Source organism: Aristolochia californica, unplaced genomic scaffold (genome assembly GCF_029961685.1).
Source record: "Aristolochia californica isolate CCGP_79_NKW_82.1479 unplaced genomic scaffold, dmAriCali1.0.hap1 SCAF_14, whole genome shotgun sequence".
Lineage (NCBI taxonomy): Eukaryota > Viridiplantae > Streptophyta > Magnoliopsida > Piperales > Aristolochiaceae > Aristolochia > Aristolochia californica.
In genome coordinates this window covers 9937418-9952670 of record NW_027181815.1, presented here as the reverse complement: position 1 = coordinate 9952670, position 15253 = coordinate 9937418, and the positions used below count along the sequence as shown (strand labels likewise).

Sequence of the window (15253 nt, the reverse complement as noted above, 5' to 3'; positions counted from 1 at the left end):
ATGGGGGAGACAGAAATTTTGAGTTTGAGCTAGGATTGTTCATTAAGATTTATTTGGTGTGTCAAATGGGGCAAATTTTTAAAATTATCTTTTCCTTTTAATAATCAATATATAAGTAAATAAATAAAATTACCCTAATATTTATATATGTAGACAGACAAGTAAAGAAGTCTAATGGATAATAATCAGATAAAATTGATCAGAACTTGTATAAAACTAAGCCAGTTTATTCCCAGAGATGAAAAGATAGGATTTGAGCATTCCCCAACTCCCATCTAACTAACACAAACGCATCGAGTTGCATCAGGCATCTCTATTTCCACCATCTTCCTTCTCATCATTCTGGGCATCTTTTCCAGCAATCTGAAAGCCCTCGATTTTGTGTGCCACATCATCAACAGTTACCTTCACTTTGCCAGATGATCCATTTGCTGAAAAGGCTTCAGGTTCCTCATGCGAAGCAGGACCCGTCTGCCAAATTCTGATGGTTCCATCCTCGGATCCAGATGCATAAGATTCACCACCAGGTGAAAAACGTACACAGTGCACAGGGCCATGGTGACCTTTGTTACATGCTGCATCCCAAGTATAGAGAATAAATTCATGCAACTAAACAAGCCAAGTTTAATTCACCCGCTCTCTGAACCATAACATAAGAACCTCTCCTAGATTGAAGTACTCACCGATCTCTTCCCCGGTATGAAAATCAAAAAGTCTAATCCACATGTCTTCTCCTCCGGCTACAAATTTGTTCCCTAGTTTTGGTTCCAGAGAAGCTGACTCCACAGGGCATGGCATATTGTAGCTCTTGACCAGCCCAAAACTAAAAGCAAACAAATTATGTCTAACTACAGTGATGATACAGAGAAAAGATTATTTAATGACAGTAAGCCAAAAAGAAACTTACTGATTGGCATCCCAGAATTTCACCGAAGATCCATCACATGTTGTGATATAACGTCCATCTTGACTCACTTCTGCACTCGTTACTGGAGCTTTAGTGTCAAGGGTTTGGACAATTTTACCACTTCTCAAATCCCATAATCTGCAAAGTTCCCAATAAAAAATTAAAATAGAAATAAAAGCTGAGGTTGAGCCACGCCAGGCCTGACAGACTCAATACAACTGGAATCCTGAATGCAGAGCTCCCTAACTTGGGAAAACAAACAGGAGTCAATGACTTTATCTTGCTGATCAATAATACTTGCATAACAAAAAACATAAAATGCCTGTCAAGAGACTTTATGTATCCTTTCTAGTTTTGTTTTTAATAGTCATAGTTCTCATGAATCCTTCTACACTCAAATCACCTTAAAAGCATGAGCAAATACCAAGCACAGCACTTCTTGCATGAAGCATTAAGGTCGTTTACCAACCATGTCTTGAAGAAAATCTTAGAGGGCCACAACGCCCACTAAAAATGTTGTAAATGTGGATGTGAAAATATTTCCGCAACCCATCAATGTAAAATGCACAAAACTATAAATAAGAAAAGACAACGGAATAAATTTTCACAGTTGTATACCTCACGCCGCCCATATCAGTACATGAACTTAGAATAGTTTGGTCACTATGAAGCCAAGCCACAGTTCTAACCGAACCAGGCGATTTATCAACTTCTCTTGGAGGAGCATCTGGATGATTCAAATCAAAAATCCGAAGGATCTTCTCAATCCCCCCAGTAAGCAAGAGGTGTGTATCCTGTAACAAACATCAGAATGATGAAAAAGTGAAAATGCTAGCATAAGCAACAGCATTGGAACTAAAGCCAATAAAAATGAAACTAATATTTTTGAAACAGTAGAGTTGCATCTCAATTTTAAAAATGAAACCATGTAACAGCACAGGAAAAAAAAAAAAAATTAATAGCACATAAAACTGTTAAGTTTGGTCTAAGGCCCATCCCAAAATGACTAGTCAACTGAGGAAACCTCTTTCCCAAGTAATAAACTCAAGATCTTTGTACTCATTAATCCATGTGAGATTATTCCTTAACACTCCCCCTCACGTGTAGGCCCTCTTTGTGGCTCTACAAATGGATAATTTAGGTGTAAGCCCTCTTTTGTGGCTCTATAAGTGGATAATTTTAGGAGTAGGCCCTCTTTTGTTTTTTGAAAAGATGTAGGCCCTCTTTTGTGGTTGGATAGTTTAGGTGTAGGTCCTCTTTTGTGGCTCTACAAGTGGATAGTTTAGGTGTAGGCCATCTTTTGTGGCTCTACAAGTGGATAGTTTTAGGTGTAGGCCCACATATGAGTACCTGCTCTGATACCATGAGAAGTTGGGTCCAAGGCCCATCCCAAACTGACTAGCCAACTTAGGAAATCTCTTTCCTAAGTAATAAACTCAAGATCTTTGTACTCACAAATCCATGTGGGAATATTCCTTAACAAAAACATATAAGTGGAGACAATAAACAAAATTGTGAAAAGGCAGTCACATCGGATCATTTTTTTCATTTTTTTTAGAGGGGCATAGCACGATTCGAAGTCGCGACCTGACGCACCTAATGTAAACAGAATACCACTAGACCAAACGGCCTTAGGTAGTCACATCAGATCATTGACAGTAAAAATCTCAAATAGACAATACATCGGATCATTGACAGTAAAAATCTCACAAATAGACAATGCATCAGATCTTTTTCAAAGAATGCACCACAAGAAATAACTGGGAAAATGGTATACCACAAATTGCAACAAAGGATAGATTCAAATGATAAACCACAAAACTTGTTGACAATTATGTAATAGGGAACTCTTGATTCAAACTAACACAAAGAGTTCTCTTTTACATGTAATGACACTTTTATCTTGCACTCGTGGGAAATTCATTAAATTTCATAGAGAACAAAGTCAGCAAACGTGAGAGGTAAATCCTATGCTCATAGAAGGAAGAAGGAGAGAATCCTCCATCAATAATACATTATGAAACACACCTTCCTTTGCAAGAGCATCGGGTACACTGTTGGCAGCCCTCAAGTTGTGCTGCTAAACAACCTGACTTTGGAGCTCCTTGGTGTAATTTTGTCAAAGATATGTCTTAACTCTCTAGGAGAATGAAGCATGCTTTGATAACCAATTGAACACAAAAATGAATCCATTTCTATGATCACTGGGGCTGATAACCGCTTCATATTCCAGTTAGGGTTGCCAATAGTTCGGCATTTGCTGAGTGATAGTGGTCAGCAGGCCCCAAGTAAGCTACTTTATCATTCCATTCTGGTCTCAAATAACCCCAAAATGCCCCATGAAGAAGATACGTATGCAGCTCTCATCACAGTTTACCTTTAGCCAACTGTCAGAAGGAGAGGAGAGGGGATACAACACATGCAAATGTGAAAGAGCTAGCTGAAGAATATCTAAAGACCAGAAATCACCCCAAAATATCTCATGTTAAATTTCCTATTTTGGGCTCAATGTCCAAGAATAATAAGTCCTAAATTAGAAAGTCTCTTTTAGTTGCAATTTTCTATTTCAGGCATAGTGAAATTAGAAGTGTTAACTAGACAAGTAACTATGCAACTTGCTGTTTAGGTGAAAAACTTCAATCTTTTCTAGAGGTAGTCTCCTATTCTAAGTTTGTGTCTTTTTTTCTAAATTAGTATAGCCTAAAGTTAACAATTTATGCCAAACTAAAGTTAACAATTTAAGTTAGAAAAAATTTCCTGTTTTGAGTTTCTTTTCCAGCAAGTAGAATTAGACTAAACAAGTTCTGATTGGAGTTTATTTCTTATTGTGGACAGCGTAGGAGTTTCCCTTTGGTTAATTTGTATGCATATAAAAGCCAGCATATGTAACCCAGATATCACTCTTTTGCCATTGAACAAAGTTCTAGTTTCCGTTCTCTTTTGGATAAACTTATCTTTGGTGTTTTTTTCTCTGTTTGTTATTCTTTCCAATAGCTGTAGAAACCCTACTTTTTGTCTTTCAAGTTTTACTCATTAAACTTGAATCCAGATTGTAGTTTTTTAAATTGTTGTTGAAATTTAGGTCACCCATACTCTTAGAAGAAGCATTCAACTTTGTTATTCCTTGAATCCAAAACACTATACTGTGTCAAAATGGTATCAAAAGTATGGTTCACGTTTTAGGTCAGATTCCAGGCACCTTTCATACAACTCAAGGAATTCGTTAATTTCATTGTAATAGAAATATGGAAGCAAATCAAAGCACAATCACCTGTGAGGAGTTCCTAAAAGCCCAAGAGGAGCTACGAGTGGAGATGAGCTGCAAGCTTGATTTAATTCTTTGACAATTTTCAAAGCTTTATAGAGCTGGAAGTTTCAAATTGGAGATAAATTTTTGGAGTTAGTAACCCCTCAGCCACTTGATCCAAGCCAACCATCACCAATCAAGGGCTCACGTCCAAGTAGTTTATGAGAAAAATCATGACAATAATTTTGCCAAAAAGGAGTCCCACGATACTCCAAATATCAAATGGGATTCTGGTTTTAAAGTGGACATTCATGAATATTAATGGTGGACAAGAAACAGATGATTATATACATAGGACATATATCATTAACAGTGTATTCAAAATCAAGAAGTTTCGGCCTGACGTCAAAGTTTTCATGATTGCAAGTAGATTAAAAGGACAAGCTGCTTGGAGGCAAACCCTCAACATACACCGAAAGAAACTTTTCAAGAAGAACTTCAAAGATGGAAACACATCAAGCATCTTATGAATAAAGAGTTTTTTCCTTTCACTTATAAAAAAACCAGGGTTGAGAGGTCTAACAAGCTCACTCCAGCTTAACATTTTGTTTATGAATATATTGAAAATTTTCATAAGCTAATTGCTATATTTAGAGTTTGACAAAGTCAAGAGGACAAAGTGGCAAGATAACTTAGCAGCCTAAAACCTCGCGTAAGCAAAAAATTACATTTCAAATCTATAATGGAAGTTTTCGATGCTATCCAAAAGGCCAAGTTTCTTTGGTAGTAGTATAGCCAACACTCTTCCAAGCCTACCACCATCCAAAACAGTACCCAAAATTTTTATAGCCAACAGTACCTCAATTAAACCCTCACTATCGAATAGACCAACTATCCAAAGTTCCATCTCCAAACCCACCTACTTAAGCCAAACATTACAAATTTGGTCATTATAAATCTCAATGTCCTCAAAAGGAATTGCTAGTCCATGAAGATGGGAGTAGGGGTGACGTCGAATCGAGTCGAGCCCGAACCTGCCTATGTTCGAGCCGGGCTTGATTTAAATATTTTGAACTCGAGCTTGAGCCGAGCCTAGCCTTGAGCCTAAAATCGTAATCGAGCTCAAGCCCAATAATTTTAACCGAGTTCGAGCTCGAGCTCCAACCTACATTTAAAATTTTGCATAAAATACATGTCAAATAAATTGTATATAAAATTATGTATACATTTTACATAAAATTGGTCATGACCGCATGACCTCTACTTAAAATTAGGTATAACCCCTGTATATTAACCCTGGATAAAATTATTTATACACTTTGCATAAAATTATTCATAAAGGCTGCATAATTATGCATAAACTTTATTCAACTTAGGTAAGAGCATACAGAGAACACACAACAAATGCAAATACCCCACATCAATTAAAATGAAAAAAACGATTGTCGTCCAAGACAAGCAAAAACTGCACTAAGATAAAATTGTAAACAAATATGGCATGGTTACAGGAGTTTATCCATCACATATATAAGACGGGATGGAGGTAAATTGATGTGAAGAATCTTCGTAGGTGGATCTTTTCGTCCGAGTTTAGTAAGAAATGATGTTGGTTATTGGATTTTCTGACGCACATAATGTCGATAGTTGAGATCGTATAAAGCTCTACAGAATCTCTGTATTTTGTATGGTATGAATGTGTGAAACATAATATAAAGTCAAAGCGAGCGTAAAAAAACAGATTGCAGAAAACGAAGGAACGAGTAGATCGTCTTACCTACATAGCGGGTGAGGTAAATCCAGTGGCGGACTGTATGACGGACAAAAGCCCCTCTTAGTCGATTCCCTTGCAATGAGCCTTGCATCGACGACAATTAGCGGCATCCAGTGAGATCTAAAAATCAGATCCCCCACTCTGCTTTCAGCTCACGGAAACGCTCTCTTCTAGCAAAATTGTTAAAAGCGCTTCAGAAACAAAAAGAAGATTTCGACAAATTCTCCTACCCTCCACACATGGAAAATCGGCAAGATTTCAAAGCATACGAGGGTACGAAAGGAAGCCGAAGTGTCTCCCAAGCTCAATTTTCGGCGGGGATCAGATTGCCTTCGAGTTTGAAATCGGACACTGTAAGCTACTCTCTCCAAAATTTTCAACTTTGGACAAGAAGGGGGGAATCCTGGTTTCTCCCTCCTCTATTTATTGCGGGAGAGAGAATGATGGCAGAAGCGTCGGGGAGTGGCGAATGAGAGACGGAGACAGAGAAGAGGGAGAGAAAGTTGCAAGAGGGGCTAGGTGGTGATAAGGATCGGTGACAGCAGACGAGGGGAGGAAGAAATCCTACCTCCACCCTCGGGCCCTCGTTAAGTTAACAAGCCGACTCACAAGTTTTCGAACCGAACCATGGTTTGGTCGAGCTTGGCTCGTTAACAGCAAAGGTTATTATTTATTCAAGTGGTAATGAGAATGTGATCTCATAAGATGCAGTTTCTAAACTAAACTTGAAGACCGAAGTCCACCCACATCCTTACAAACTAGCATGGTTCAATAATGCCAATGAAGTGCAAGTGTCTCGAAGATGCTTAGTTACTTTTAGAATTGGATATAGGTGCACGAACACCATTTGGTGTGATGTTATTTATCCCCATGGAGGCATGTCAATTCCAGCTAGGAAGAATTTGGCAATTTGCTCAAAAAACTATACATAATAGGGAGAAGAATACATATAATTTCCTTGTTAATGGCAAAAAGTCATTCTTCGGCCAGTAAAAGACGCTAGACTTCGTACCAAGTCCATGTTTATTGCATATCTTGCTTTGGTAGATTTTGAGCAAAAATTGAAAACCAGTAAAGCAGTTTTTGCTCTCATCTCTAAGTATCACTCTACACCAAAGGAGATTTTAACTATCTCAGACATGTCCAAGGAGTTCTAGATGAATTCCAGGATGTGTTTCCCACATATCTACTCTCAGATTTGTTCCCCATGTGAGATATACAACATGCAATTGAGCTAGTACTGGATTCTATTTTGCCAAACAAGCCGCATTATCGCATGTCACCAAAGGAACATGAAGAGCTGAGAATACAAGTTGAGGAGTTGGTGCAAAAAGGATTAGAACGAGAAAGTCCTAGCCTCGAACAAAGAGTAGATGGAATAATATTTTTGTAGCAGATGATAGATTCTCTAAAATGGCCAAGTTTATACCTTGCAAATTCACTCATGATGCAAGCAAAGTGGATGAACTCTTCTTCAAAAAAGTTGTTCAATGTTATGGATTATCAAAATCCATAGTTTCTAACAGGGAACCAAATTTTGAGCAGTTCCTGGAAGAACTTGTGGAAGCAATTAGAAACTGATTTAAAATTCAGCACTCTACATCACCCTCAAACAGATGGTCAAACAGAAGTTGAGAACAGAACTTTGGGCCATATGTTGCAGACTCGTGTCAAAGAATACAAGAATTGGGATTTAACCTTACCAAGATTGGGATTAGAGATCAATTGTCCTAAGAATGGGACTACAAACTTTTCTTCATTTCAGATAATCTATGATCGCAAACTGCAAGGTGCTCTTGATCTTATTCCTATTCCTACTGTTGGATGTCCAAATAAGACAGCCACATATATGATTTCTTATTTGAAGGCAATACATGTGGAAGCCCATGAAATATTGAAGTCAGGTATTCAAAATACAAAGAACATGCCAACAAGTATAGACATGAACTTGTTTTTCAAGTTGGTGTTGAAGGTTGGATTAATCTTTCTAAAGAATGTTACCCTAGCTGTGAATATCATAAGCTGAAAACCAAGAAGCTTGGACCTTGCAGATATTGGCAGAGATGAATGACAATGCTAACAATGTGGAACTAACTACTGACTTTCAAGTTCGTGATGTCTTTTAATGTGAAGCATCTTTTCCTTATTAACAGGAACACAAGAGAGAGAACTCAAGGATGAGTTCCTCTCCAAAAGAGGAGAATAATGCCGCACATGCCAATATGGAGATCTAGCCAAAGAATATCTACGATAAGAGATCACCCCAAAATCTCTCATGTTTATGAAAAAAGAGAAAAGGAGACTCAATTTGAAGAGGTCTAAGTTTCCTATTTTGGGCTCAAGTTCCAAGAATAGAAAGCTTTTAAATTAGAAAGTCTTTTTAAGTTGCAATTTCCTATTTCAAGCACACTAAAATTAAAAGTTTTAAGTAGACAAGTAAATTTATATTTTAGCAACTTGTTGTTTTGGTTAGAACTTCAATTAGAAAGTATTTTCTAGTGGTAGTTTCCTGTTTTAAGTTTGGGTCTTTGTTTCCAAATTAGTATAGCCAAAAGTTTACAATTCTTTAAATTAAAAATTTTCCCATTTCGAGTTTCTTTTCCAGTAAGTAGAACTAGATTCAGAAAGTTCTAATTGGGGTCTATTTCCTATTGTGGACAGCAAAGGAGTTTCTTCTTCTTTTTTTTTTTTTAAGCCTATAAAAAACCTCCATATGTAACCTGGAAATCACTCTTTTGCAATTGAATAAGGTTCTGGTTTTTGTTCTCTTTCAGATAAACTTATTGGTGTTTTTCTCTGTTAACTATTTTTCCTAATGGCTTAAAAAACCCTACTTTCTGTTCTTCAAGTTTTACCCATTAAACTTGAATCTAGATTGTAATTTTCTAAGTTGATGCTGAAATCTAGATTACCCATTCTCTACAAGAAGCATTCAATTTTTTTATTCCTTGAATCTAATCATCGCGCTGCATTAGGAGGGGAGGGGGGATCAAACTTCATGAGGAGTTGAATTGTGCACTATAGCAGACAAATGACTGATGGTTTTTTACAAATGATAGAGCTAGGGAAAAGTGGGAAGGTCTCTAGCACATGCACCCATAAAACAACAGAGCAAAAGAGATTTTAGAATTGCCCCACTATGATTAAAACAAAAGCATAAAACAAAAAGGAGAAAGCACATTGATCCAAGTTCCACTGCAAGAGGAAAAAGATTCATGGAACAAAAGGTAAATTAACATACCTCTGAAAAGGCACACGCGCGAACTATGTGCTTGTGCTCAAATGAATGTAACTCGTCCCCAGTTAAAGCATCCCAAATTTTCCTGAAATGAAGCATCTAAATCCATCAGCATATATGGTGAATTTACTACCATAGCAAAGAAAACTTCTAAAACTTCCAAAAGGTCATGGAATAATCATGGACATGCACAAGTAGTATGACTATGATAATAAAGCAAAAGCCACTAAACATTCAGACTGAGATAGCTGTGCAACATAATCACCGTTATCTACAGTTCTTTCAAATGGTGATTTATCTAACAAGTATATCATTATTTTCCTACAACTGCATCACAAGATTGTTGGTCCCTCTGTCTTTGCCCCTGTTTAGACTGTATATCCTCGTCTTCTTGCTGCTTTAAAATAATATCTCATCACTATACAAAATAAATCACCTAATAAAGAAGTACCCGTAACACTAACTAGACTGAGTAATCCTGAACTGCTTTTAAATACAAACTAATCACCATTCAAAAATAACGCAGCAACCCACAACAACTTACTAGACTGAGTAACTGAGTAATCGTGCACAGCTTCTGAATAAAAACTCATTACCATTCAAAAATAAAGCAGCATCCACAACACTTACTAAACTGAGTAGTCCTAAAGTTCTATCACCTAGATATCAGGGCAATTAAAGAAAAAACCTGGTTTATAAGGTGTCTGATTTACAATATAATTCCTACTTTGTATAATTCTATTAATAGTAAGGCCTCAATGCAAATTTCGAAATATTAAAAGTATGAACTGAAAGTAGAGGATCTTAAAAAATAACCAAAAATAATAAAAACTATTAAAAAAAAGAGCTTTACAAAGGATTTTTTTCCTACACAGGAATTTTAGCGAGTAAGACTCCAAAAATTTAAAATCCTTCTGTGGAGACCAAAGAAGAATCTTCATGGAGGCTGAAATCTCAATGTCAGCCAAACCCATACTCACCCTTAACAACCAAACAACAGACATTATCACTTCCATATCTGCCTGATGCAGAAGAAAAAAATAGATACTTCAAGTCTCTTTCTTTTTTTAGTTGGAAAAAATAAATGACTATCTCTAAGTAACAGCTCTTCATGAAGCAAGCATTGGGAGAGGATTTATGAAGTTCAAGTAGCAGCCCACCTGGTTCACTACTATTTACAGAACTAGGTGGGCAATGGGGATTTTTGTTCCAGAAACAAATAAAACATTCACCCAGTGTTATATATAAAAATTTTGGTGAAGTGTTTTTGCGAAAATAGTGTGGAGACAAAAAGAAGGCAAATGAACCTCTATTTCACACTCTACAACGAGTATGCTAAAAAAAATAGTTTCAACTAAAGCCATGAGTACCAAGTCAATTAGTAAGTGTTGATACAAGAAAAGAAAACAAAAAACAAAATGTCAATACACAAGTTGACCCATACTAATAGGTCAAGTATATCATGCAATAGAAATCACTTTTTCCTGTAGTATCCCATGGAGGGCAAGTTACTAACTTGGAGTTTGAAGATGCACAAGTACAAGTTTCATGAAAATTGTAAAAAAACAATTTGAATGACCACATGGGAAGTGTTATTAATTTACAATATTGACACAAGTCTCATGAGTGTGGATCTACTTCGGGAGCCACCAATTGGCATTGAAGTTAGTCCCCAATTAGTTATGAGATTTTTAAGTGGGAAATAACTTGGTTTTTATCACCATCCATTCAGATTATTGTCTTTACTTCAACTAAGGCTGCATTTGTCTGACACTGACCAAAACAATAAAAAATCAACAGAAAATACAACATATTTACAAATGTAAATTCCTCAAAACTGTTACATCAAATATCATCAACCATTCAAGTTTTTATTAAAAATAGAAAAAATCTGGTCCATTTCATCATCAATATATAGATCAAATTTTCTTGTTATCCATACTGAGACACTAAATAAGGACTTATTGTTCAAGCAATCTACATAAGTACTTTTGGAACTATTGAAAAACTATTTCAATGTTGGATTTGAAACTATCTACGCGAAGGTCAGCATGTCAAATACAAACTAAACATGAAGTTACCCTTAACTCCGTATGCATCATCTGAACAGTCAAAATATAGTGTGTGAAGCAAAATCCATGAAAAAAAAGAAAAGGAAAATAAGGAAAATAACATGACTCTTAGAAAACATAACAACTGCATGTAAAATATGCAAGCAACTAAAGTCTCATATTATGTAGAAAATGAAGCTATTCCAAACATAACCAACATATTTCAATGTTTAATGATTGCTTCACTACACTTTTCTCCTATTTAATTGAAGACCACTTCATTATAGAAGAGAGTGCATCTTTTAGGCTAAGATTGAAATACAGAATGGCCAGTGCAACTCAACTGCCTATAACACAGCAAAGACTGACAATCTCATACCAACCCAAAAGCTGACTGCTCAAGTATGAGCTTTTGGAAGTCAGTAATGGACAACCTGCCAAGCAACAGTCTCAAAATGGCACAAAGTGTGCAACACCAACTGTCGTGCATGGGCAAACACTCTCAAATTTAGAAAAGAAAATGCATGTTAAAGAATAGCTTACGCTGTAAAATCAGCAGAGCCTGATGCAGCACGCAGGGCATTGGTGTCAAGGCAGCAACTCCAGACTGCACCTTTGTGCCCTTCAAAGGTTCCAATCCAGTCTCCAGTTTCTCCATTCCTCAGCATGGGACTGGAATCTGATTCACTCAAAAACTTCATCAATTTGATTATAGAACTACAGGAATGAGAAGCATCTTATAATTAACTACATGCCTGAACCAAATGTGAGGTGACAGTGGAAAACTTAGCAAAGACAGAGAGAAGTAGAACAGCTACAGGAATTAGTTCTCTGGAGATTCATATGGTTACTATATACAACATTGTGCATGTAAAAGATGCATGTCTAGCAAGTTCACCCCAGGAGTCCCTTGATGAAGAATTTGAAAATGCATCAAAGAAAAGTGTCAGAACATAGTTTAAAAACAATGTGCCGGAGCTCCTTAACTAGTTCAATGCAATGTTTAAAACATAAAACTTAGTGAGCGAAGTATTCCATATTTATATCATACTCAAGATGCAATCCTCGCCCGCCCAAATTGAAAGGAGGTAACAACTACATAGAGTAGCTGCAGTTTGAGCTTAAGAGTTAGTTCCTCAATGAAAAATTTGTGATAAAACTGTTAAGAGACTAAATTCTAAATGTTACGGAAACATGTCATGCTCTCAGTCAGGAAGTTTCTTGAAACAGACGAGTAACAAGAGTAAAAAATATTCGGCGTAAAGAAGTATAAGATTTATAATGGTTGAAGAAAATTAACTGATTCCAGTTATTACTTAAATCAGCCACTAAAATTGGCGATACAGAGGTTATCCAATTAAGACGGAAGAACACTTACCTTTGCTTGCACTGATGAGAAAAAACCCGTCAGGCGTAACTGGACTGTAGAACAAATCTACAACTGGACGAGAATGTCCGTGACAAACAAGGGGAACTGCCAACTTTCTTTTATCCATCCCTATCCAATTCAACACCTAAAACACCCTATCTTACAGGCGTCTCCGAGCAGGACAAAAAACGGGTAAAAATATCAAACCTGAAGCAGATCGCGGGTTCTATAAATCAAGAAATAAATGAAGAGTAGATTTATAAGAAAGAAAAAAAAGGTCTGACAGGGAATACCTAGCCCAAAGTCCAACCCCGAAAGAACAAAAACCCTAACAGTAACTACAACATTCAAAGAATGACCCTGGATACAAAAAGAAATAAAACCCTAAACAGAAGTCAGTGACAAGATTAAGGTCAGAAAGTGCAATTTACAGCAATGCAAGAGGACGAAGAAGATTAAGGTTTGGCATTAAGGTGGGATGCACACTACGTAAAAGACGCAATTTAGGTTTTCTTTGAAATTCCTTACGTCGCGGGAAGCAAATTAATCCTCACCCCCCAACCCTCTAAAGCTCTTATGTGTATCTGAAGAAATGCAAAACTCTCGAGAGGCCAGGCGCAGGCGACATTGTTACACAGCGCCTTCTCTTATAACTTCTCGATTTGGAGCAAGTCAGACAATGGAGGAAGTCTGTTGGGGCCCATAAAATGATAGTCATAGCCATAGCCTGTACAGTCAAGAACGTTTGCTCAGGAGAGGACGAATGTCACCAAGCCCGCTAAACTCGCTTCGTTTCCCTTTTTTTTTTCTTTTTTTTTTCTTTTTTATCGCGATTGCTGAATTCTCTTCATTTAATCCGCTCGAGAAGGAAATAGCTTCAAGTCGAGTTCGATCTTTTAACGTTAAAAAAATATAAAATATAAAGTATAAAAAATGAAAAATACAATATATACATATATAAATGTTGTGCCTTCTTACTTTTAAGTTTTTTTTTTTTCATATTGAAGCAATGGTGACTTTTCATTACTTTTCCTTTGTCTAAAAATAGTAAAGTTGTAGTGGTCGTTGGGTAGGGGTGGTATCGAACCAACTCGGCTAGTTTCGATTCGATTCAATTCGGTTTATCTAAGTTCGAGATCAATCAGACTCGTTTAAGTTAACGAGCCGAGCTCGATCGAACTATGGTTTGGTTAAAAAACTCACGAGTCTAACTCGTTAACTTAATGAGGGCCCGACAGCGGAGGCGGGATTTCTTCCCCCTCCAATTCCCGCAACTTTCTTTTCCTCTTCTCTATCTCTGTCTCTCATTCCCCCTTCCCTGACGCTTTTGTTGTCATTTTCTCTCCCTCTATAAATAGAGGAGGGAGAAACCAGTATTCCCCCCATTTTGTCCAAAGTCAGAACATCTGGAGAGAGCAGCTTACGCTATCTGATTTCGAACTCGAAGACAATATGATCCCCGTCGAAATCAAGCCCGGGAGACGCTTCGGCTTCCTTTCATACCCTCATATCCTCTGAAATCTCGGCGATTTTCCATGTATGGAGGGTAGGAGAATTTGTCGAAGTCTTCTTTTGGTTTCTGAAGCACTTTCGACAATTTTGCGAGAAGAGAGTGTTTCCATGAGCTGAAAGGAGAGAGGGGGATCTAATTTTTGGGTCCCTACTTCACTTTGATGGTTATGCTATGATATCCTCACTTGATGTTGCTAATTGTCATCGCTGCAAGCCTCGTTGCAAGGGAATCAACGAAGAAGGGCTTTTGTCCGTCACATAGTATGCCATTGGATTTACCTCACCCGCTATGTTGGTAAGGTAATCTACTCGTCCCTTCATCTTTTGCAATCTATTTTGTTATGCTCGCTAATATTTGTTTTATTTGACTTTATTTTATGTTTCACACATTCATACCATACAAAATACAGACCCTATACGATCTCAACCATCGACATTATGTGCGTTAGAAAATCCAATAACTAGCATCATTTTTTACTAACCTCAGTCGAAAAGACCCACCTCTGAAGATTATTCACATCAATTTACCTCCATCCCGTCTTATATATGAGATGGATAAATGCTTTTAACCATGCCATATTTGTTTACAATTGGGTTTTTATCTTAGTGCAACTTTTGCTTGTCTTGGACGACAGTCGTTTTTTTCATTTTAATCGTTGTGTGGGGTATTTGCATTTGTTGTGTGTTCTTTGTCTGCTTTGACCTAAGTTGAATAAAGTTTATGCATAATCATGCAGTCTTTATGAATAATTTTATGCATAGTGTATAGATAATTTTATGCAGGGTTAATATACAGAGGTTATACCCAATTTTATGTAAAATGTATACATAATTTTATATATAATTTATTTGACATGTATTTTATGTAAAGTTTTAAATGTAGGTTAGAGCTCGAACTGGGCTTGAACTCGGTTAAACTTATTGGGTTCGAGCTTGATTACGATTTTAGGCTCGAGGCTAGGTTCAGCTTGAGCTCGAGTTCAAAATATTTAAATCAAACCCGACTCCAACATAGACAGGTTCGAGCTCGGCTCGATTTGATGCCACCCCTAGTTGTGGGGTATTTGCATTTGATGCACGTTATTTTTCTGCTCTGTCCTAAGTTGAATAAAGTTTATGCATAATTATGCAACTTTATGAATAATTTTATGCAGGGTT

General features: G+C 36.9%; 1 protein-coding gene across 1 annotated transcript; it reads right to left on the bottom strand.

Moving 5' to 3' along the window:
- Positions 1 to 175: 175 nt before the first annotated feature.
- LOC137949513 (uncharacterized) lies at positions 176 to 13416 on the bottom strand. Its single transcript, XM_068795575.1, has 8 exons — positions 12877 to 13416; positions 12593 to 12790; positions 11758 to 11893; positions 9167 to 9248; positions 1526 to 1701; positions 908 to 1045; positions 684 to 823; positions 176 to 575 (listed from the first exon to the last, which is right to left on the bottom strand). Exons 2-8 carry the CDS (start codon positions 12708 to 12710, stop codon positions 304 to 306), a joined length of 1062 nt encoding a protein of 353 aa, XP_068651676.1. The 5' UTR covers positions 12711 to 12790; positions 12877 to 13416; the 3' UTR covers positions 176 to 303.
- Between the last annotated feature and the right edge of the window lie 1837 nt (positions 13417 to 15253).